General features: G+C 52.2%; 1 protein-coding gene across 1 annotated transcript; it reads left to right on the plus strand.

Annotated features, from left to right (window-relative positions):
• The first annotated feature begins 17,973 nt into the window (after positions 1-17,973).
• LOC105474313 (keratin 5) lies at positions 17,974-23,837 on the plus strand. Its single transcript, XM_011728886.2, has 9 exons — positions 17,974-18,647; positions 19,229-19,443; positions 20,218-20,278; positions 20,383-20,478; positions 20,620-20,784; positions 21,140-21,265; positions 21,531-21,751; positions 22,483-22,517; positions 23,160-23,837. The coding sequence occupies exons 1-9, from the start codon at positions 18,096-18,098 to the stop codon at positions 23,468-23,470; spliced, it is 1,782 nt and encodes a 593-aa protein (XP_011727188.2). The 5' UTR covers positions 17,974-18,095; the 3' UTR covers positions 23,471-23,837.
• The last annotated feature ends 873 nt before the right edge of the window (positions 23,838-24,710 follow it).

Below are 24,710 nucleotides of genomic sequence, written 5' to 3' on the forward strand. Positions count from 1 at the left end.
ATGATGCTGGTTTATCACGCAGATTTGAGGAGGGAGGGAAGAACTCCCTTTATGCTCCAGGGCTCACAGAGGTCTCCCGAGTGGGCAGGGTTATCCTAGGTTCTGAGTCTGTTTTCTAGAGCCACGAAACAAAGTGCTGGAGACTGGAGCCTCCTGCAGGAGACTCAGAAACCCAGCCCTGGGGCCCATGGTAGGGGCCTGAGCTATCAGCTTGACAGGTTCCAGCATGAGAGCTCAGGGCTTGATGGACAATTTTGGGAGCAAGTGAGGGATCTGAGGAAAGGGAATAATGACAATGACTAGCAGGCAAGGTGGCCACCATGTGAATCTGTGTGGTAATTTGATCATGGCTGCCAAGAGTAGTAGTTGTTTACACAGACTAAAAAATAACCCGGGAACTTAGAAAAATACTGATGTCTAAGCCTCTACTCCAAACCAATTAAGTAAGGCTACTGGAATTAGGGCCTAAGCACTGACTGGTATATTTTAAAAGTCAGCAAAGGGGTTCTAATGAGCAACCAGAGCTGGGAGCCATCGGCCTAAACTGTGATTTGGGGGATGCTGTGGTAGCATCCAGATACAGATGGAAAGAATGGTTTGATTGGTTAGTAACGTCTGCCACAGTAACCAGTGGAGGAAGTAATAGTACATATTTTTCTTCTGATGGGTGCCTATCTGTTGCTTTACAGTTTACAAAGCATTTTCATACCCATTGCCTAAGAACAGCTCTGGGAGTGAAGGACTGTTGTTACGGCCATTATCATAGATGAAAAAATTGAGGATCAGAGCCCCAGCCTATCTATAGCCACCCTGGGCTAGACCTCAAGGATACCCTGTGTATTGTCTGCCTTTTAGGGGGCCACGGGGAGGAGAGTGGGTGTAGGTCTCCGACTCACAAATCTGGACAGGAGTTCGCCTTGGAAGTGCTGCCACCTGCCTGCTTCTCCCACCTGGAAGGTTCCAGGAAGAGGCAATCACAGGGTAAATGTGGAAGAGGACTAGTGCTGCAAGGACTCTTCACAAGACCCGGGTGTCCCGATGGGGGTGGCCTCTGTACTATATAGCAGGAAATGCTCCGTATAGTTTACCAGCAGGAACAAAATGTCAGTGAGTCAATCCCAAGGTGGAGCATCTCTTGGGCTGGGGACAGAGACTGGCCCAAGACAACACTACAAGCAACTGGACAGCTTCATTGAGCAGGAGCGCTTGGTGCAAGAGGGAGGCTGGGGCAGGGCTGCTGGGCTGGGGCGGGGTGAGGAAGGTATCCAAAGGCAGAGGGGGCTGTGGTTGCAGGACTCTGGGAGAGGAGGAGAGGAGTCATAGTTTGTTTGCTGTAGAGTCCGTTTCCTCAAGTGCAGACAGTGCTGCTTGGGAGAGAGCCCTTCTCTCTTCCAGTTACTCCAACAGAAAGAACTTACCGGTCCTTTCTGGCATCTCTCCCAGTGTCAGTGACCAGAGACTGGATTGCCTTCACCTTCATATTCCCAGCATGTGCCTGGCACCCGTTTGCACTCAGCAGGAGCCGATGGCCTGTCTCTCCTCTGACTCCAGGCTTTCCCTGCAGTTCTGACTCCAGGCTTTCCCTGCGGACACTGACAGGAGATGGTCCTTGGGACACCCAGCTGGAGGGTGCCTGCAGCAGGCCAAGCCAGACACAGCAGCACAGAGGCGGAACTATCAGGGGCTGCTGGGGGTCAAGCTGGCTGTAGACATGGAGGTTGGCACCCTCAGGACACCTCTGGGACTGAGGAGAGCAGCAGGTTCCCTACGGCACCTGGGGGTCCTGCCGAGGTGGTGGAGGCCTCCCAGCCTTGGCCACTGCTCAACTACTTCTCTCCATCTGCAGAGCCTCGCCCCCATGGCCTGTCCTGCACTTCAAACCCAGAGTACCAGGCAGGGGAAATGGAAGCTGATGTTTATGGAGCACCTTCCATGGGCCAGGCTCTGGAGCCTGGGCACAGCTCCTGTGTCATCCCTTTGAGGCGGGTGTTCTTATTCCCAAGGCAGAGACATACTAACCCCAGGGCTGCAGAGCCAGAATCCAGTGAGGTCTGTCTCTCCATAACCCACACTCTTTCCACACCACTGCCCTGCCTCCCCGGATGGGAACTCTGTGCCCCTGCCTCTCCAGCGGCTGCACCTTTTCACCCTCCCATGATGCCCTGCAGGCTCCCTGCCCATTTTCTGTTGGCACTTCTGTCATATTCCATCAGCCAAAGCCTGATGTCTCTGGGTCCCAGGCACTGGCTGGGTCCCTTTTCCTTGGGCTTTCCTACTGCAGGCTGCCTGCAGAGGCTGTGGCCCATTGTCACTTCCAGGCCATGGAGGTGGATCCTCTCAGTGTTGGGAGCGTCTGGACAGTGCCTAGGACCCAGCTCCACTTTTGCTTTCCTTGAAGCCCTGGTTCAGAGGTGGCCAGAGCAGTGGAGGAGGTGTGGGCCCCACAGGAAGCAATGGGGACAGGGAGGAGGTGGAAGAGACAGGAGGTGGTGGACTGAGGTGGAGCTGGGATGCGGAGGGTGGGCATGACTTTGGAGGGAGAGAGGTTGGAGCAGGCTGGGATGTGCAGCTTATCCTGAGCTGAGTAAACTGGGAGCAGAAGCATCAGAATGAAACTTGAGACCAGCACGAAGGGTCTGGAGAGGCAGAGAGGAGACAGCGCCGGCCGTGCAAGTGGCCTCTTCCGGGCGCTGGCCTTTCTTCAGACATTGGTGTGGTGGCCCAGCAGGCTGGAGACGGCCATCCTGGTCATCCTCGTGTCTCCCATCCTTTATAGAAAAGTTCTACCTTACATCTGACCTCCACCCTCCAGCCACACAGGCCCTTGCTCCCAACAGCTCACTCCCTCCACGGCCAGCGGCCCTCTCTTCCCAGCTGGCCCTACCCTTGGCCTTCCCAGGCCCGCAGCCTGACCTGAGGCTCACTCTCTAATGCCCCCTCATTCAGCCGTGGCCTTCTCACAGTGCCAGCTCAAGGAGAGATGCGTTTTCAAGCCCAGGTTTCTGCCGTAACTATTTCTTGTTCTCCGTCCTTGATTAGAGTACAATTGCGGCCCGTGGCTGGTGCTAGTGAAAGTGGTAGAGAAATCCACTGATGATCCAGAAATGAAGGCTACATCATAACACAGAAACTTCAGGATCACAGCTGAACCAAATGGGAACCAGCTGCCCTCACTCAGTCCTGATTTTTTTTTTTTTTTTTTTGAATAGATCTTTGATGGTCTTGGAATCCAGCCAAATGGGAAGAGAGGGGCCTCTGAGTTGCCACGGAAAATCTTTGAAGCAAATAAAAGGTGGATGAATCATAACACTGGACTGCTTTACGGATGGCTGGGACAAGGGAGGGTAGAGGAAAGATTCTTTCTCGATTTTCTCCTTCAAGCAAACAAAGTGAGTACCAGGGAAAGGGGCCCCATGCAGGCTGAGGCAGGTTTGGAAAAGAGTTGGTGGGGACACTGCACCTTCTGAAGCCAGAAAGGCTGGGGCATTCCTTCTGCACATCCTCGCAGGCAAGTCCAGCTCAGCCTCAGGGCTCTCTGGATCTGAGACCCCTTAATCCACGGTGGGGGTAATGGAAGGCATTTTCCCAACTCAGTGAGAGGCGGCAGGGCCACTACCTTTGAGCATCCTTCATGTTTGTGAGCAGCGTAGGTGTCCCTGGGTAAATGCTTTAGCTGGAAGAGATGTGCACTGAAGGAGCCCTGAGCCAGCCCCAGAGCCTCCAGACCACTAGAGTCGGACGTTGGGAGTCCACCATCATCAAGCAGCATTTCACATCAGCTGCTGGGGCTGATTTGGAGCTGCAGAGAGCCAGCCTTTTATTTTGCCAAAATTGGACATTGGGAGTGCAACAATCACCACCCACTACTGTCATAATTGCATAAAAGAAAAGGACAGTTTAACAGTAGGAAGGATATTCTCTCAGACTAAGCTCAGCCCTTTAGATGAAGTCAAGCTAGCCCCATGAAAGATTTACTGCATTGCACTTACTTTTCTCAATTGCTTCAGACTACTGAGAAATGCATCAAATCTGTGCCCTGTCTCAGCATTTTCCATGCCACTTCTTTGTACCTCAGGGTCCTCATCTACATGATGAGAATATGACCACGCTGTCAACTGCACAATGTTCAGAAAATCACCAAGAGAGATGGAGAAAAGGAAGCATGTGGAAAAATACCAGGAGCTCCTGACTGTCAGGAACAAGAATGGCGATGACGACGGTGAGGACGATCCTGCAGGAGTGATGCCTTGCATGGGTCAGGGACCTGGCTCTGGGCTCAGCCTCCAGCAGAGCTGCCACGTTAAGCAAGTTCTTTCATCTTTTTGTCTCTTTTCGCTTCTGTAGAAGTGAGGATAATAATAGCAATAACAGTAATAATAGTAAAAATAATAATAAATACTTTGCATCATTTTGTTTGAGACATAAAATCCCAGGTCCATAGTAAGACCTCAATAAATGTTAGCTATAACAATAAATTATTACCATTATTAGATACAATAATACATACCCTAGAAACTGTGGGTAATTTTTAGGGGTTCACTGGGGACTCAAGAATTAACCCAAGCATGCGCCTGTGGCCCTGCAGACTCCTTGCTCTGTGGAACGAGGGAAGCTGGAAGGCCCAAGGCAGGGGCCCCTCTTGACCAAGTCTAAGGGGACTTTGGAGACAGCGCCCACACTCGGGACACCAACTGAGGGAGAACCAGGCACCCAGGCCAAGCTTCCGGTGTCAAAGGACAGGAGGATGGGATAGGAAAGGAGAGGTGCAGAGCCCGTCAAGGAGACGGGAACGGGAATAAACATGGAGATAAACCTTGAAGGTGGGAATAGGGATCATCGCTATGGTTCATTGATGGCTTCCTGTGTGTCAGGCCATGAGCTGCGTTCTTTAAGGATATTTCCTTATTAAATACTCAACAATCCTATTAGCACCCCCCCACACACACACCAATTTATATTAATAAGGAGATTTAGGGCCAGAGGGACTATGAAACATGCTTAGGGCCACCAGGGTGAAGTGGCCAGCCACATTCTCTCCTACCTAGGGAGAGAGAAATTTTACTGCCTCCCTCTCATGTCCCAGATCCAGCACCTGAAGACACAGAACCAAGTTCTGGAGTAGCAAGGGCCCTTAGGGCTTCCAGAGAAGAGGGGGACTCTGTGTGGGGCCAACAATAAGGGTCTGGGAGGGAAAAGGGCGAAGCTGGAGTCAGCCGGTGGGACTGGGCAGGAACTGCAGAGATGGTCAAAACCAAGCAAGGGGCCCCGTGACCCAGGGAGGAACCAAGTGCGCCAGAAGTGAGAAGGGTGAGAAGCTTTTCAGGTATTTGTCCCAGGTCTTGCCAGAGGGTGGCGAGAGTGGTTCCCAGCATCTCTCAGTAGGCAGCACCTATCACAGGTGGGGTGGGGTAGGGTGGGGCACCACAGCCCTCTCCCCCTTTCCCAACACACCCGGGCTGAACCGCCCACAGCCCCTGTTGTTTTGACGGCCTGGTCAGAAGTTGTAGTTTGCCACATTCACCCTCTCACCCTCTAAGGGCTGCAGTACGACTTTCCAAGTGCTCATTTGTGGTTTCCAGCCCCTCGATGGTGTCATTACAGATTCCCCCATGCCACCCTGACTCTGTGCCAGGGGTGTGTGTTCATCCAGGCACATAGCTGGACACTCAGAGGTTTAAGGCGGCCCAGGCGTGGACCCTGGCTCCACAACCCAGCCCTCTCCTAAGTGCTGCAGAGGCGGTTCCTTGTGCGGCGGGAGAAGAGGCCTGAGATAAGAGAGCAAGGGAAAGGCTTGGCCTTCTAGGCTGGAGAATGAACAGGGACCCAGGAAACAGGAAAGGTCTATGTCTAAAACTACTTACTCAAAGGAGGAGCCCAGAACTATGTTAGAAAGACTCTGGGGCCAAGGCTTGAGGAGGGGTAGAGGGGAGGGCAGATGCGGCAAAGCCAAGCTACCTGGGCAGAAAGGGTATGCTGCTGCGGGCACACAAAATCACTTCAGGTTGCATGGCACGGCCTGTGTTATGGTCATGGCATGATTTTGATGTATATTGGAAGATATGTAAGTCAGTAGTTAACAGAGTTTCCTTATCAAGCAAATATACTAGGTAAATATGTAAGCCAATTAAACAAAATACATATTAAAGAAAATAACAGGACAAGTGGTTTGTGGATACAGGCAAACTTCTGTTGGTGGCCGCTGAATGACCGTAGCTTGGGAAATATTTGAGTCACATAAATGTGAAAGAGAGCTGAAGGGGCACCGCTGGAGAGGCCAGCAATCCCAGACTGGGCTTGCGTTAGTGGCAAGGGCTGCAGATACTCCTGAGGGCTGTGAGGATCTGGGTCAGGAAGCTGCCGATGCAGGCAGCCTGGGATTTAACCACGTCTTCTCCCTAGAAGTCAGTGTCCTTGGAGTTGGAGGAGGGAGACCAAGAAATGCCCACAAACCTGTAAATAATTGTCAGAGTCTGATCCTCTTCTCTGATACTCCACAGAGCAGAACAACGACGTGGAAGTGGATGTTAGAGGGAGGCAGAATTCATCTCACAGCGAGGAAGAACACGCTGGCTGTGAGAACTGTGGGTCTAGTGCGTGCGTGGTGAGTTCCGTTTCGCTGGTGCCTCCCAGCAAGCACAGTGTGACTGCGGCGCTACAGGAAGGGGAGGTGGAAGGGAGACACAGCCACTACACTTTCAGAGGCAGGTGGATCATGTCTGCGACCAGGCGGCTGGTGTCACTTAGGGCCCAGCCACGTGCCTGATGAGAGATGCTTCCCAGGCTGGTTGAAGGCCAATTCTGCTTCAGAGCAAGATGAATGGGACCAGGGAGTATAGACTCAAGCCTGATTGACGTGCTCCTGCCCTCATCCCTCAGGAGGGTTTTGGAAACAGAGCCTGCCTCAGTCATCTTAGCATTCATGTCCATGGAAAACAACTGCAGGCTGGACCTAAGCCTGCAGGAAGGAAGGAAGGAAGGAAGGAAGGAAGGAAGGAAGGAAGGAAGGAAAGAAGGAAGGAAGGAAGGAAGGAAGGAAGGAAGGAAGGAAGGAAGGAAGGAAGGAAGGGGAAGACCTGGGGCCTTCCCCTAGGATAGGAAGGAAGCCTGGGGCCAACCTGCTGCCCAGCCCAAGGCTAGCCTGGGCTCTGGAACCTGACCTCAGCAAGTAATCGATGGTGCTGGAGGCCTTTGGAGGCACCTGCCCCACTGACTCACAAGGTGGAGCTCAATTTGCTAAGGTGAACCCCAAGATTGGGGGTTAAAACTTCCAGGTTGGATTGGCTTCCTCAGGGAGGAAACTCAAGGTCTTGTCTACTCTGTCCCTTCCACTTTCATCTAGAGCTGTCCCCCAGCAGTGGGGCCCGCCATGCTCATTTCCTGGAGGGAGTGGAGAGGGTGTAGGGTGCAGTGCAGGACAGAATTCCTGAGCAGGCCAAAGCTATTTTCAGAGCAAATCCTTTGTCTTTAGATTGTGCTCCCTGCTGAGGTCATAATGAGATAAGCCTATCTGACATGCCCCTCTTCTCTTCAATGAGTAGACTCTGTCAAGATTCTACACAAAAGGCGCCACAGTTCTCTGCCAACTAAGAAGGCTATGGGCCTTGGGAAGACGGACAGAGTCCATTTCTTTCAGACTGAGCCCTCTGGGACTATCTGGGGGGAAGGTGTGCATCTGGCTGGTTTCCACTGCCTCTCCACAAGAGCTGGGCCTCTCAGGAAATGTCTACATTTGTCTGCCAGGGCAGCGACCTCAGAGAAATCCCCGTTATGGTGTCATATTCTAGGACAGACACATGCCTCACCAACCAGACTCTTCCCTGCAAGCTGCCATCTTGTCTTCCTTGGCCTTTCCGGAGTGAGAACCTGTATCTAGCAGCCATCGATGGGGGAAGAACCAAAAGTGGACAAAAGCAGCATTGGGCGGAGCCAGTTGCCTGGGAAATGAGGCCACTGAGCTGCTGGGAGACCAATCCCCTCCAGAAACCAGGAGAAGGCTGGGGAAGGTGGGGTGCGCTTCACCAGACCGCAGGGTGGAGCAGGCATGGATTTGAGGGCTCACTGCTATCAAAGAGTAGCCAAAGGGTGGGTGTAATTCCAGCCCCAGTTCTTCCTCCCCTCAGCCAGAGAGTGAGCACCTAAGCCTGGCAGTCAGCACAGGGCACAGCTCCTGCTGAGCCTCGGGGCAAGGGAATGTGGAGGGATGGGGAGGGAAAGTCGGTACTGAGGAAAGTAGACTCAGAGCCCCAATCCACAGTGAGCTCTCGATCTGAGACCAGTGGACAAAACCCTCAAATACATAGAGAGCGCTGGGGCAGTAAAGCAAACACAGAGGATGCTGGCGGATTTCCCAGCGGATGGTGAAGGCTGCCTGCTCACTTGGTCCACAGACCTAGTCCAATGCCTGCAGCTACACAGTGGTGCTCAGCGAGGTCTGTGGAGTGGGCAAGTAAGTGAGGTGAAAAGCGGTCCTCAGGAGGAAGCCACCTTTTGGAGGGAGCTTCCAGGAGCAGAATTCACAATGAAGGAAGGGCAGGCAGGGCTGCGAGGCAGGGCCAGGGGAGGAGACGGGGAAGGTGAAAGAGGGTCTCCTGAGTGTTGCGGAGAAAGAGAAGGCTCCCTTGGCCGCAGCGGAATCTAGATAGAGATGATGTGTCTAGACATGGTTTCTTGTTCTTGCTGTAATAAAGTTACCCTAAACTCTGGTAGGATGGCACATATTTAAGATGTGATGGATCTGGAGGTCAGAGTCTCTCTGGGCAAAAATCAAGGTGCTGGCAGCGCTGACTTCCCCTGGAGACCCTGGGGTAGAGTCTGCTTCCCTGCATATCCAGCTTCTAGAAGTTGCCTACATTCCCTGGCTCATGGCCCTCCTGCCTTCATCACAGCCAGCAACAGGGAATCAAGTTCACCCCAGACGGTGTCACTCCAATCTCCTGCTTCCCTCTTCCACATTTAAGGACCCTTGGGATTATATTAGGCCCACCCAGATAATTCAGAATAATCTTCCTATTTTAAGGTCAGGTGGTTAGCAACCTTCATACTATCTTCAGCCTTAATCTCCCTTTGCCATGTAACATAACAGATATACAGTTCCTGGGGATTCAGATGGGGACATCTTTGGGGGCCATAATTCTGCCTATCATAGATAGTAGGAGAGATGATGAGGAAGGGGGTCCCAGAAGAACACATTGTTGAGGATAAGGCCAATAGGAAGCTACTGTGCATTCCTGGGCAAAGGAGGGCCCCACTTCACTGAAGGACTGGGGCGAACCTTGGTTCTCAGGGTGAGAGTGAGATCATTTTCCAGACTCAGAACAATGGAGCCATATTGTACCTGAGGACTTGCAGACCATAACATGTTATTGTTCTTTGCTGAGGGCGGTGTGCCAACCTGCAGGAGGCCATGGCTGATGCCACAGTGAGGGGGCCCAGCCCTCGGGCATGCCCGGGTCAGCTGCCCGAGAGGCCTAGACAGGTCATGGCATCTGCTGCATGGCATCAGTGGTTGCTGAGTGTCTCCCCAGCCCTGGACACTGAGGCCCTCCCTTCCAGGATGGCCTGGGGATGAGGAGGCTGATGGCTGGGTCAAGCGCTCAGAGCAGACTGAGAAACTGGCTGGGACTCCCAGGGCAGGTGGCTGAGGAGGGAAGCAGGGCGAGGAGGGAAGCAGGGCATGGTGGGGGCGGAGAGAGGCTCATGGTGAATGGAGCTTTTGTTCACTCCTTGGCACAGCCCTGCCTGGGAAGGCTGATGGGTAGGTGGAGAGCATTTGGGCCTCACAGATCCAGGGAGCTCACAGCCCCATCTTGCAGGGGGCATTGTGGCATTGATGACCCTAGGGGCACCCCCAGAATTTCTTCCTGGGTAGGGCTTGGGGCTTAGAGGTGGTGGTCTGGTTAGGAGGGGTGGTGGCATGGCAGATCTGTGTCAAAGCTGGTTTGCAGAGGAGCATATAATTTTGTTTAAGAGGCATGTCTATTTGCGTGAATTCAGTATATGGGCTGCTGATGTTGTTTATAGGGATACTGGCTCTTCAGGGTCCCCTCAGCACTTCCCCTTATGTGCTGATTGAGAGCATAAGCTCTAGGAGCAGCCAGACCTGGGGTCAAATTCCAGTTTTGACAAGTATTATCCATATGAACTTAGGTAAGACATGTTCCTTTTTGAGGTTCAGAAAATGGGAATAATAACTAGTGCTGATCACCTGCGGATAACCTGAATAGTAAGACAATGCATGCTACATTTTGGCACAATGTCAGGCACACATTAAGCACTCAGTGTCCATTCACTTCAAAGAAGGGCTAGAGGAAATCAGGTCCAGTGTCACCAAAAGCAACGAGGCTACATATCTCAGTGAATGGTGCTAATTTCTTTTCTAAGTGGGGCAACCTCATGCAAGGAGCTGGTCAGTCTCCATGAGGCCACAGGATGGTTTGGCCCATCCCAAAGGATCCAAAATGCCAAATAACGCTCAGGCTGAGTCGTTCCATTTCATACCCTCCAGATCACGGCCTCTGCTCATCCTGAACAAAGTGTTGCAGGGCCCTGTTTAAATGTCTTGGCCATAAGTGGTTGTGGGGTTTGGAGAGGTGAGGAATAGAGGGAATTGCTAAGATTGGGCCAAGACACCGGGCTACTCCTGAGGTATTAGGAGGTATCAGCAGTTGTTAACCACATCTCAGGCATCTGGAAGGATTGCACCAGGAGGCATCTGGGCTTTACCTTGGGCCTGGTGCCAGGGTAGGAGGGAGATGGGTGGCAGACGATCCCCAAGCTTCACCCCTGAGGACACTGTATAGGATTTTATAGGGAACCCCAATCCCCTGAGTCTTGCCCCAGAGTCTTAGTGGCCCTGCCCTGGGTTCTGGCAGTCCAGAGAAGGGAAGGACTCTCCAAGGGCTCCTCTCCTGTCTATACTCCAGGATAGGGTTCCTCTCTCTTGGGGTTGCTGGAAGATGTTGAGGTACACTGACCTCTGAGTGGTACCTGGGGCCCTCTCTGTTTGCTGCCTTCACAGGCTGTCTGGAGACTGAGGCCTCTGCTGAAGTCGTCCTCTTCAGAGTCACATCACAAGTCCTGCACTGAGAATCTGAGTGCCCACAATGGTGACGACAAGGGCTTTTGGAGACACCGTTGCCTGGGCTCATACCTAGGCTCTGTCACTTGCCAGTTGCTTACCCTCTCTGGGCATCAGTTTTCTCATCTGCAAAACAGGGATCATAATAGGCCCACCCCATGAGTCTGTGAGGAGTAAATGAGTTGATACATCCAGAACCATGCCTGGCTCACAGTCAGCGCCACCCAAGTGTGGCGATTGCTGTCATCTTTCACCAAGCCACTGAGCATATTGGGGGCACAGGCTCATCCCACGCTGTGAGCTTTTTGGGGATCATCAAAGTCCAGAACTTCAGAGACAAGTTGTCTAGAAATCATCAGATACATCTCCACATCTCCCTCATTTGCAAGAGACTGCCAGAGAAGGCATCTGAGTCCTTGTTTCACGTTTTGTGCCAGAGAACATGGGAGTGGGGAGGCACAGTGTAGGGAGGGAGGGAGAAGGCAGAACCAGCACTGAGCACTGACCCTCTAACATTAAATCGGGAACCAGCAGGCATGGGATTGAGGCTGTGAAGGGATCCACCTGGCTGGAGAGTGGAGGTGAGGCTGAAAGGCCCTGGGGACCAGGGACTTGTGAATGAACAAGAAATAATGGGAGTCCTTGACAACTGTTTCACAGGATGTGGGTTTGACTAGAGACCCAGCTAAGCACTGTGGGGCTCTGGGCACGGGCAGAGGGAGTCATGTGTGAATTCTCACTCCTTACATCAGCCAGTGGAGTAGGGGCAATCAACGTCTGCAGACTGGTGGCACCTCATGGCCTAGAGCAGGCAAATGCCTCAGAGGAACGGGCTTCGGTGTTGACTTAGGCTTGAAGGCCAGTCTGCTCCCTGGAAAGACCCAGACCAGCACCTGGATATGAGGGCTCTGGACAGGGGAGGGATGGGGAGCAGTAAAACCACCCTTACCCATCACAGTCACCTGTCAGCCCTGTCATGGACACAGCCCTCGGGAAATGGCTCTCTGAAGGGGACTGAGACATGCAGCCTTGGATTGGGAGACAAGCAGCCTCTTGCTGAGGCCCAGATGGGCAGTGCAGGGCAACAACAGCGAGTGGGACAGGACCAGGACCCAGGCTTGGCTCTCACCTCACCTTGCCAAGGGCTTGGTTTTAGGCTCCACCTCCCTGAACTCAGTCTGTTCCTCTATGGATGGATCGCTAGAGTGATTTTTTTCTCTGAAACCAAGTCAGGCCAGCTTCCCTAACCCAGCCCTTGCACAGTGACCCGTCACTGTCAAGTGGTGTGGATCCTGGGTCTGGCAAGGAGATCCTAGAGGAGACCCAGCCCTGTCTGCAGTCCCGGAGTCTGAGGGAGGAAATGGGGAAGGACACAGCGTAACATAACCAGAGTCCAGGAGTCCAGTGCATGGAACCTGCCTTGGCCAAGTCACACATGTGGAACAGGACCTGATTCAATGACTGGTATGAATGGAAACGTTCCTACACGATGTCTTTTCTCAGTTGCTTTTCACACTGCGCCTCCCTTGGAAGAAGCCTTAACCTGTTTTCACAAACCTTCAACAGCGATCGTTGGTCCAAGTGGACAGTGAGCAGGTCAGTGTTCACAGGTGCCCACGGAACGTGGGTGTGTCCTGGAGTCTGAAGGAGGAAATGGGGAAGGACACAGGGTCACAGTCTCACATAGATGGTGGGACTGGGGCCAGCAAGGTGTCCCCTGGCCTTGAGGACTGTGCAAATGCCGAGCGCATTTCCTGAGGGTGGCCCTGGGAGAGGCAACAGCTCCAGCCTCAATGCTGTCATTTACTTTCTTTTCTCCCCCATCATATTACCAACCTCTGTAGTGATTCACCCCACCTGCCCCTCACCCATGATCAGAGCTCACCCAAAGCAGGAAAGTCAGAGGGAATAAGCCTCTGTCTCTGTCACTTGCTGTCCCTGCAAGACCAGGAAGCCCTGAGCCAAACACAAACTCAGAGAGCAGGCAGCTGCAGCGTCTCCTCTGCCTCCCTGTTCCCAGTTGTGGCTACTGGTGAGGGAACAGAAAGTAGCAGGAAGAAATGGAACAGGGGGTGCGTTAGTGTTGTCAGCAAGCTTCCTTCTGCGCCTCTGATCCTGCAGGGATACAACCTGGTGTAAATGAGTCGTGTCTCTGCCTCTCCACTGAAGAGGGAGGCTCCACATCCCCAGAGTATGGGACACACTCGCACCGACCTTGGACGGCCAAGCTGAGGAAGTGCTAAGAGCCCTTCTCTGCATGCTCCAGTTTCAGATTCATATATGTAAAGTGTGAAGGGCAGTGCCTGGCACATGGTCTCTCGTATGTATGTGTTTATTTAAAAAATAAAACCACCCTCTATGAGAAAGCAAAGCGCAGAGGATTTTGCTGTATATCCTTTTTTAGTCCCTCTGACTAATTAAAGTGTTTGTTGATTTCCAGCCCATAGTTTCAATCAACCAAGGGGGATTTTCAAAGAGTTTGGTATGCCGTGAGCAAAACACCCTTCAAACAAGGGAAGAGCATTCCTCAGACTTGCAGGGGCCTGCTGGAGGGAAGCGGAGGGCTCTGCTCTGCACACTCTCCTGCCAGGGCCAATCGGCTGTTGAATCTAAGGGATGGGGGCCAAGGTAGCTCCCCACAGCTCCCTGCAGGCCTGCCCCTCACTTCCTGCTCAGCTCCTGCCAGCTTAAAAGTAAAATTCCAGCTTGCATGGCCCCTCCAATGAGCCCAGGCCCCTCCCTTCTCTCCCAGCTCCACAGGGCAAAACTATGTAGTGAGAGGTTGGGCAACTTGTTCAGGGTTCCAGACCCATCCAAGGACTGGGTAAGGACCAAGACATGGTCCGGAGTGGTGCCACATGCTTTTGCACCTATGCTGTGACCCACAATGTGTGCAAAGCCCGCGCACAAGAAAAACTCAACTCCAGGGGGTCACTTGTCACTAGGACCTCAGTAATGGCAGCAGGGAGTCACCCCCAAATGCCCTCTGAGCCAACGCTGAGCAGTTGCTTTACTTCTGGACATTTACCTTTCTACCTAGGCTGGTTTTCAGACTGGGGTCTGAAAGTCCTAGAGACACTGGACTGTATGAGGGAGGGGGTGGTGTGTCCAGCTCCGCAGATCCACAGAGTGGCCACTCCCCTCGGGGGCCCTGTGATCCTGAGAATCTGGCTAAGACCAGAGCTTGGACCCACGGTTGGGATGGGGGCAAGATTCCACTGACTTTCCACTCCACTTTGGGTGGAGGCAGGAAAATTCTTCCCTCAATTTCCCCCGAGGCTAGGGCTTTGTGAAGAGTTATCTGGGGCTGGCCCGCTGTTCCATCTGCCCTTCCCCAACCCGCGAATCTGGCTGCAGGCTCCCTGATGGGGCTGCCAACCATAGCCCAGTGAATAGGGTGACTCACACCTCAACTATTGCTCCCCACTGTTTGTGCTGAACAAGCATGAGGTGGAAGGGCTGCAAAGTTGAGGCCACTAAAGCTTTCTTTCTCTCCTGGAGGGGCCTGGGGGCTGGGGTGTCATGTGCAGGCTACTTGTTAGTGGGCTCAGATGCAGAACGCCCTCAGGATGAGGGCAAGGGGAGAAGAAGGATGGAGGGAAACCTAAGGAATAAAGAATCCTAAACGCTGGATTAAATCCTAAATCCTAAACATAGAGCATACCCAGTGTGAATGGGACAAGAGACTCATCCTGTAGACATGGACCCAGAGACAAAGGCAGATGGACAGGACTCTGGGACTCAGCATAGGGCTGGGGGATTCACAGAAATATATGTGAATATATATAATATATATACATTCTGTTATGTATAATATGTAGATGTAGGTTGGTACAAAAGCAGTTGAGGTTCTTGCCATTGTGGGCTTCACATAACAATCTGGGGAAGGAGTGGAGGAAGAGGATTTTCTGTCTGTCGATTCAACCCAAAAAATATCTGCGGAACACCTCCAGTGCCCAAGGCTGGGTTGAGAGTGTGGGCCATGCAGAGGTGTTCCCTAACCTTGGAGACTGCCCTGTTGGGGGAGACTTAGAGGTTATGTACAAATGCTGTTCTATTGAACATGTTCTATTTATCATGCTCTATTCAATGTATCTTCTACTAAAGCCCTACAGATTGGAGTGGAGGCTCTGAGGAGAAGGAATCCCGGGCCAGGATGGCAGGATTTGCCTAACCCTTGTTCCGTGAATGGATACCACCCTCTCCCTGGTGTCTGTGAAGGGCTTCTCCGTGTATGAAACGCTGACCAGGTCCTGCATTCCCCACACAGCTCTGTGAGACAGGCCAGGGCAGCCGGCTTACTGTCCCTTCTCTGATGGGGAGAGCAGCAGGGCGGGCCCTGCACTGTCTTCTGATGACGAGGAAAGCAGCACCCAGAGGAGAAGCTGAGCAACATGTCCCACCCAGCCTGGGAACTGCCTCTGTGGGGTGCCCAGCCGAAAAGCTCCCTGGTGAGCTTAACACAATCCCTCCCTTCCTGCCACAGTGAAATTCCAGGCTGGGGTGGGACTCTCCCAAGCCGCAGTGGTGCTGGTGCCTGGCTCCATTATTTATACCTGTCCAGGTCTGGCATTGAGGGAGGGGCTGCTCTGCCTGCTCACGGGAGGATTCCCATGAAGCTCGGACAGAAGAGTGCTGCTGCTTCTCCCATGGGGCACCCACACAGTCCCTGCCACAGTTACTTGCCACACACTCACCGTTGGTCCCTGGCACATGGATCTGAGCTTGACACACTCTAGCAATCCTCAGACTAGCCAGAACGCATTCCTGCTCTGCCAAGTCCTCTTTCTTCACAACACAGCTGGGAGGAGAATGAATGGGGAGAAGAGAATGTCCCAGTGTCTCAGGAGGGGTGGGGCTTCCCCGAGGGCAGTGAGGCCTGTACCTGGGACCTGTGAGCGTATGTGGTGGTGGGGACATACCCCGATAGTGATCTTCGAGTGGAGAGGGAGCATCCCACTATAAGACCTCAGACACTTGCTTCAAGCTTGGACCTGTTCTGTTCTATCAGGAGCCAAGGGTCCCCTCGTATGTCTCAGGCCTCCAGGACACTCACATCTGTTCTCCAAAAAGCAACAAAATGTGAAAATGGTGAACTCAGCTCAATTCATCTCTGAGGGTCTCAGAAACACTCTAGCCAGGGAGGCCACCCAAACCACTTTGCTCAAGACCTGTAAGACCGGCTCCAGCCATTGGTCTGTCTGCTGGGATTGACCTGTCAGCTGCTTGCTCATCGCAGCTCTCTGGTGAGAAGTCACTGTTTCAGCTGATCCTCAGCACCAGGGAATCATTTTCCCACAGCCTTGGCTTCCTTGTGGCCAACCGCAGTCCCTGGTGAGAGATTCCTGAGCCTGGGTCGGGTCCTGTTCTTCTACTCTTGAGAATATAGCCCCTCCTCCCTGAGGCTTTGAACCCATCCCCATTGCATTCCTACCTCCAGCCTTGGGCCACAGGGCCCCCCCACCCCCCGCAGCTCTGAAAGGCCCAAGCACTGTCCTGCCTGAGAGCCCTGCTTCTATCTGGGGGACGGCAGAGAGGTGACCCCACTCAGATCTGCTGCCAAAAAGAGTGGGTGTGGTTTAGAACAGACGTGTGTTAAAACCTCATCAGAAATCCCCTTACCTCCACCTGGTGCCACAACCCCCCAGACAAGTTTTGCAGAGGGGATCTCACAGGGCCCTCCCTAAAGCAACTGGCAGATTGTCATGCCAGCTGCCTGGGCCCACAGGCCTGCTCTGGCTAGCCTTTCTGGCAGGACAATCCATAGACTTAGAATCCCGTTTTCCATTGCCTTGGCCCTGAAGGAGACTTTGGGCTGCAGCATAGAGAAAGCAGAGCAAGTCCCGCTGCTTGGAACAGGGTGGTTCGCCGTTATAACAGGCCGTCAGACTCTCAACATGTTCCTGATGAGATTAGAAGCTCCTGCAGGTATGTGTTTGTGGCGGCCTTCAGCCTGTATCAACACATACGATGACTCATTTCTTCCCTAGTAGAATAGAGCTTGCTGGAACACACCTCAGGGGCTGGGGAGCCGGCAGAGTAGCTACCCCCGAGAAGAGACGCTATAGCCCATGAGTCTCAGGGTTTTTTTTTAAGGGATTCCATGGGATCCCTGGGTTTCCTAAGCCCCCCACAGAGTCCTGCCCAGGCCAAAGAGCAAGGAAAAGGTCAAAGGGCAGAACAAATGCTGAGTTAGGAGGAACTATGGAAGGATAAACCTGGCACTAAAAAGGTCAAAGTGGTTTATAGGGGGCGCTGAGGGCTTCCCACATTCTCTGACCTGAATCTTGCAGGCAGATCTGCCCAGTGGGCTCTGGGATAGCTGTGCCTTCCCTAAGAAAGAAATTGTGCAGAAAAGGATGAAACTCTATTTTCCCTCCAGCACATAACCAAGATATAAGGCTACAGATTGCCTTTCCCAGAGGGGAATACCCTGCAGCAACCTGCTGCTTGGAAAAGTGTAAGAGCAGATCACTGGGGGGAATCGTTTGCCCCCCACTGATAGACAGCTTCCCCAAACTGGAAGTGCAGATGCTCAGTATGTACCATACTGGGATGGTTGTCAATACCTCTAGTCCTGTAAAAATCCTCAGGACACAGGCCATGCCAATGCCTCCTCACTTCCTGGCATCCTTCTTGAGGTGCTCTCAGCCCCCAGCCTCTATGGTGAAAATATACTTGCTGGCAGCATCACCAACTTGCTGCCAAGAGATCAGTGCTGCAAGGCAAGGTTATTTCTAACTGAGCAGAGCCTGCCAGGAAGAAAGCGTTTGCACCCCACACCACTGTGCAGGTGTGACGGGTGAGCTCACAGCTGCCCCCCAGGCATGCCCAGCCCACTTAATCATTCACAGCTCGACAGCTCTCTCGCCCAGCCCAGTTCTGGAGGGGATAAAAAGGGGGCATTGCCGTTCCTGGGTAACAGAGCCACCTTCTGCGTCCTGCTAAGCTCTGTTCTCTCCAGCACCTCCCAACCCACTAGTGCCCGGTTCTTTTGCTCCACCAGGAACAAGCCATCATGTCTCGCCAGTCAAGTGTGTCCTTCCGGAGTGGGGGCAGTCGTAGCTTCAGCACCGCCTCTGCCATCACCCCGTCTGTCTCCCGCACCAGCTTCACCTCTGTGTCCCGGTCCGGGGGTGGCGGTGGTGGCTTTGGCAGGGTCAGCCTTGGGGGTGCTTGTGGAGTGGGTGGCTATGGCAGCCGGAGCCTCTACAATCTGGGGGGCTCCAAAAGGATATCCATCAGCACTAGTGGTGGCAGCTTCAGGAACCGATTTGGTGCTGGTGCTGGAGGCGGCTATGGCTTTGGAGGTGGTGCCGGTAGTGGATTTGGTTTCGGCGGTGGAGCTGGTGGTGGCTTTGGGCTCGGTGGCGGAGCTGGCTTTGGAGGTGGCTTCGGTGGCCCTGGCTTTCCTGTCTGCCCCCCTGGAGGCATCCAAGAGGTCACCGTCAACCAGAGTCTCCTGACTCCCCTCAACCTGCAAATCGACCCCAGCATCCAGAGGGTGAGGACCGAGGAGCGTGAGCAGATCAAGACCCTCAACAACAAGTTCGCCTCCTTCATCGACAAGGTGAGCTACGATCTTTTGTAAAAAATCACTGTGGGTCTGAAGTAAATGCCAAAGGGAGAGGAAGAGGGAAGATGTCTTGGCTTTGTGTAAATACCTTTATAGTTGTACAGTTCTGTGTTTCCATTTGTTTCTGTGCTCTGGATTTGTGGACGCATTCTGAATTAGACTGGCAGCTGGGAAGGGAGAGTTATTTCTTCCCATTCAGAGGTTAGCTCACAAGGGCCTCTTGACAACTGTTGGACAGAGAGATGAATTCCATGCCACATATAACGGGGCTGACTGGACAGGAAGTTAGACAAGTGCATGGGCAGCAGCCTGAGTGCCTTTGCAGCCACCGCTGAGCCGGGACCCACTCCAAGCAGCACTCCTAGTGCTTTCTGTGCCCTGGATAGGTGTCCTATCTCCCTTTGGAAAAGTCACTTTGGGTGTCTCAGTCTGCTCCTCCCCTCCTGGGGCCCAGTGCCAGGCACGGTGCACAGGAAAGCTTCAGAGGGACAGAAAGAGGTGGGAGGCATCTTAGTGAATTGATCACAGAACATGAAATCCAAGTTTCTCTATCTTCTAACTCTGCTCCCCTCCAGGTGCGGTTCCTGGAGCAGCAGAACAAGGTTCTGGACACCAAGTGGACCCTGCTGCAGGAGCAGGGCACCAAGACCGTGAGGCAGAACCTGGAGCCGTTGTTTGAGCAGTACATCAACAACCTCAGGAGGCAGCTGGACAGTATCGTTGGGGAACGGGGCCGCCTGGACTCAGAGCTGAGAAACATGCAGGACCTGGTGGAGGACTTCAAGAACAAGTGAGTTGGGGTGGGGGGTGGACACAGGGGAGGGCTGTGTCTTTTTGGCACCAGATGGGCTTCATTACTAGTCTACTACCATGCCTTCCTTGGGCACTGGGAGGATATACCTTCCATGGACACCTCCAGTACTAAAAGAAACAAACAAAAACACAAGCCAGGCTCATGTTTAGAAAGTTCCAGTCCCAGGCTCAGGCCTTCTGCAAGGAACTTAGCCAACAGCCAGAGCAACATGCTCTGTGCCCTTGGCACTACCTGGAGAATTTTCTGCCCTGATGTAAGGCTTGCTCTCTGGGGCTTTCCTCTCCGGTACATGGGCCTTTGGATAGATTTGTCTCAAAGCAGGAGCTGGTGACACAACCCAGCTTGGTGGCTCAAATAATTTCTTTAGTCTTATGAACCAGCAACTAGGCTGCTAGATTTAGTTTTGTTTATTTGTTTTTTTAAGCCTCTGAAAGCTCAAAAAAGAACACTAGAGAAATTGACTAGGTAACGCAGCTGGGGAGAAACAGCACAGCTTTTCTGCAGGAATCTGCTTGAAACAACCGAATTATAGCAATAATAGAATTATATGGTAGGCGGTTACAGAGAAAGCAGTATTTAAATGGGGAAGGACCTTGGCCAGAGGCCCATGCTACCAGTGTCCCCTCCCTCTCCGCCTATGAGGAGAAGCCCCTTCCCACTGCAAAGCAGGCTTACAGTTGACTGTGAAATAAAGACCCCTTACCTGTTGCTCATTCTCTGACAAACACTTCCCATCCCTTTCACCACCAGGTATGAGGATGAAATCAACAAGCGCACCACTGCCGAGAATGAGTTTGTGATGCTGAAGAAGGTGCGTGTGGGTGGGAGAGAACTGGCAGCCTGCAGCTATGCTCGCTAAGCGTGGAGCTCACTTAAGTAGGGTGTGTGCGGTGCCAACCATCCCTGTTTCCCCAGGATGTAGATGCTGCCTACATGAACAAGGTGGAGCTAGAGGCCAGGGTCGATGCACTGATGGATGAGATTAACTTCATGAAGATGTTCTTTGATGCGGTAAGAAACTTATCTAAATTTTTCACATGGGTGGGTTTTTTTCCTCAAGTTGTCAAATCACAATGAGTGGAAGATTTGAATGGAACTGACCTTAAATAACATAACACAGAACCAGATGACTGACTCCAAAACTCCCTGCAGGAGCTGTCCCAGATGCAGACGCACGTCTCTGACACCTCCGTGGTCCTCTCCATGGACAACAACCGCAACCTGGACCTGGACAGCATCATCGCCGAGGTCAAGGCCCAGTATGAGGAGATCGCCAACCGCAGCCGGACCGAAGCTGAGTCTTGGTACCAGACCAAGGTGGGTGCTTTGATGACTGTCTCCTGAGTGAGGGGACACACCCATGTCTAGGATTCTAGGCCATGATGACACCAAGGATGGGGCTCCTGGAACCTGCTGAGACCCATTGGGATGCTTTATAGGAATGGCCCTATAGACAATTTCCATCTAAACCCAAGGACCTGAGAAAGAATCTCACTCTGAATCTCACACCAGTGTCTCCAGGAGAGCAAAGGCACCAGACTGGCTCGACCTTGGAAGAGCCTGAACCAGCCCCAGACTACTTGCCACTACTTAGAACTCACTGCCTGTGAACTTTGGGAAAGTTCTTCCCACTCATATAAACAGAATGTTTTCTCTTTCCTGGCTGCATCAGTATGAGGAGCTGCAGCAGACAGCTGGCCGGCATGGCGATGACCTCCGCAACACCAAGCATGAGATCTCTGAGATGAACCGGATGATCCAGAGGCTGCGAGCTGAGATTGACAATGTCAAGAAACAGGTAGGGTGTGATTGAAAGAGGGCAAGGAAGGGGCCTGAGCTCTAAAAGGGACATCTACTTTGTTTTGTTTATTTTGTTTTACTTTTGCTAAACACACGGAGCCAGATCCAGTACCAGTGTTTCAATGTCCTGCCACCCACGATGTACTGGTTTCTGTCTGGGATTCATGATAGTTTGGTTTGCCTGACCCAGAGTCTCAGAAGGAGACACCTCAGGCCCAGCTCAGCTGCCCAAGCAACCCCACTCTCCTCCTTTCTGTCTGTAGTGCGCCAACCTGCAGAACGCCATTGCGGATGCCGAGCAGCGTGGGGAGCTGGCGCTCAAGGACGCCAGAAACAAGCTGGCCGAGCTGGAGGAGGCCCTGCAGAAGGCCAAGCAGGACATGGCCCGGCTGCTGCGTGAGTACCAGGAGCTCATGAACACCAAGCTGGCCCTGGACGTGGAGATCGCCACTTACCGCAAGCTGCTGGAGGGCGAGGAGTGCAGGTGAGCAGACAGCATGACACAAGCTGCTCCACTGTGGGGTGTACAACACACACACATGTGATCAGTGACTTGTGCATGGTAATGACACATCATCAATACTATTTCAGTCTGACTCATAGCCATATAGCTGAATATAGTGTTCCTGGGTGCTGCCTGTCCTCCAGGCACCTGAGCAACTCAGCAAACCTGTCTTGACACTTGTGTCTTTTCTGCTTTTGCCCACGTTCTTTGCTCAGCCTCAATATCCATCATGCCCACCTCCATCCCCACTTGTCCTCCAGTACCCCTTCCTTCAGGAAGCCTTTCATGTTTACTCCAGCCGAGTTAAACTCACCTACCTTTGGATTGCCAAACCTCTGACACTGCCCATTGACTACTTTCTGTTTGAGGAATTTTTGTCCGTGCCAAATTCTCTCACAGAGTGTAACTCCTACAAGGCAAAAACTGCTTTTGACATAATCATATTTCCCATATCTCTTGTGCTTTCCCTATGGTGGGTGTAGGAGAATGTGAATTATAATTCTTTCCTAACAACTTGTTTCTAGGTCAATCCCTCTTCATTGGAAAGTCCCTCGGGAGAGTTCTCCCTTCCTTTAACTTAAGCAGCTTTTGGTCATACAGACTCCTGGCTTATGGAATGAACTCGAATCATGAGGATGGGAGTTAGCCACATAGACTAATGCTGTCTTTTTGGGAGCTGTTAACCCTTAATTCAATTTTTCTCCTTTCAGACTCAGTGGAGAAGGAGTTGGACCAGTCAACATCTGTAAGTAGCTTTGAACAGACATTAACAACGACAATAATATGGGATATATTTAGTGCCAACTCAGAATTCTGCTATTTCTAGGTCCAAATCTTTCCCTTCCCAGCATATGGTAATTTATAATAATACACTTAGTAAGGTATGGGTGGTGGAAGGAAAGGACAGATTGGGACAGGAAACAATGTGGTTCATGTCTTATCTCTTAAAGGGTAAGACATGCATCCTATGCTTCTTGGACACTGTCCTCTGACCTGCCCCTAGTACGTAGCTCCCCCTAGTGCCTAGCTCCCCCCAGTACATAGCTCCCCCCAGTACCTAGCTCCTCCCCTCAGTACCTAGCTCCCTGTAGTACCTCACTCCCCTCAGTACCTAGCTCCCCTCAGTACCTAGCTCCCCTCAGTACCTAGCTCCCTGTAGTACCTCACTCCCCTCAGTACCTAGCTCCCCTCAGTACCTAGCACCTTGCCTCTTATGCTCACCCACTTTTTTAGGGACCTTAACTAAATGACAGTTCTTCTGGGCCTTGTTTGTTACTCTGTAAAGGGGGCCCTGTAGAGTGCTCCAACACCAGCAGATCAAATAAGTGGGCCATGCAGGATCAGCCTGGCAGACGGTGTCACTGAGTCCTCCCTCCTTTCCCTGTAGCTGTTGTCACAAGCAGTGTCTCCTCTGGATATGGCGGCGGCAGTGGCTATGGCGGTGGTCTCGGTGGAGGTCTTGGCGGCGGCCTCGGTGGAGGTCTTGGCGGTGGTCTTGGCGGAGGTAGCAGCGGAAGCTACTACTCCAGCAGCAGTGGGGGTGTCGGCCTAGGCGGTGGGCTCAGTGTGGGGGGCTCTGGCTTCAGTGCAAGCAGTGGCCGAGGCCTGGGGGTGGGCTTTGGCAGTGGTGGGGGTAGCAGCTCCAGCGTCAAATTTGTCTCCACCACCTCCTCCTCCCGGAAGAGCTTCAAGAGCTAAGAGTCTGCTGCAAGTCACTGCCTTCCAAGTGCAGCAACCCAGCCCACGGAGACTGCCTCTTCTAGGCAGTTGCTCAAGCCATGTTTTATCCTTTTCTGGAGAGTAGTCTAGACCAAGCCCATTGCAGAACCACATTCTTTGGTTCCCAGGAGAACCCAATTCCCAGTCCCTGGTCTCCCTTGCCACAGTTCTATATTCTGCTTCAAATCAGCCTTTAGGTTTCCCACAGCATGGTCCCTGCTGACACAAGAACCCAAAGTATTCCCAAATCTAAATTGTCAAAACAGAATCCCCACCCCAATCCCAAATTTTGTTCTGGTTCTAACTACCTCCAGAGTGTGTTCAATAAAATGCTTTTATAATATAAGCTGGTGTGCAGAATTGTTTTTCTTCTAGGTTTACAATCAGCCTAGAGATACCATGAGGGTCAGTCTACCCAGATGCGATTCTTTTGACAATTCACAGGGAGAATGGAATAACATTTAAGGGAAAGTGGCTATCGGGGGTGGCCCAGAGACTCCAAGAAGTACAGAGATTGTAAAGTCTCTACAATGAAGGAGTCTCTGGAGGGCATTAATGGGCATGTGCATTGTACTGCAATTTAGATTTTAGAGCCTTTTCTTAAAGAGGGGCCTATGCAAGGTGAGATGATTTGCAAGTAGCAGCATATTTGGGCTTAAGTAAAGTTTGTAAATGAAGAATATGTTGCCTTCAGGACCTCAAAAGACCTAAAAGATGTTGGGCCTTTTCTAAAAATTGTGGGTACTAAGATGCTCGATAGCTATTTTTTGACAGTGTCAGGGATAGAGTAGCTCTTGGTTTACCAAATAATTTCTGAAATTTAATGGAGGTGGCAGGACTTTGCATGACCTGTGGGACAATGGCACACCCTTTTTTTCTGAGCTCCTTGGTATCTATATGTCCTGAATGAGTGTATCAAATGCATCTCTTTGGAGGAGGATTCAGCAATATAAATCATATCTGTGCTCCTGGAGAAAGTCAGATGCATTTAAGAGCTTGACTGCAAAAATCACATGTCATGGCAAGCTCATTGAGGCACTTCCTGAGTATCTAGGAAAGCTGCATCATGCCCCCTTGGTGGTGAAGCGAGTTGTGACTGAGAGGCTGTTGCAATGGGCACTCAACAGAATATTCGACAGCCAAATCCGTAAGAAGGAAGTATCTACCAGCTGCTGATTGGATACATCAATAATTCCAGTAATGTTGGGTATGGAGCCTT

Source organism: Macaca nemestrina, chromosome 10 (genome assembly GCF_043159975.1).
Source record: "Macaca nemestrina isolate mMacNem1 chromosome 10, mMacNem.hap1, whole genome shotgun sequence".
Classification (NCBI taxonomy): Eukaryota; Metazoa; Chordata; class Mammalia; order Primates; family Cercopithecidae; genus Macaca; species Macaca nemestrina.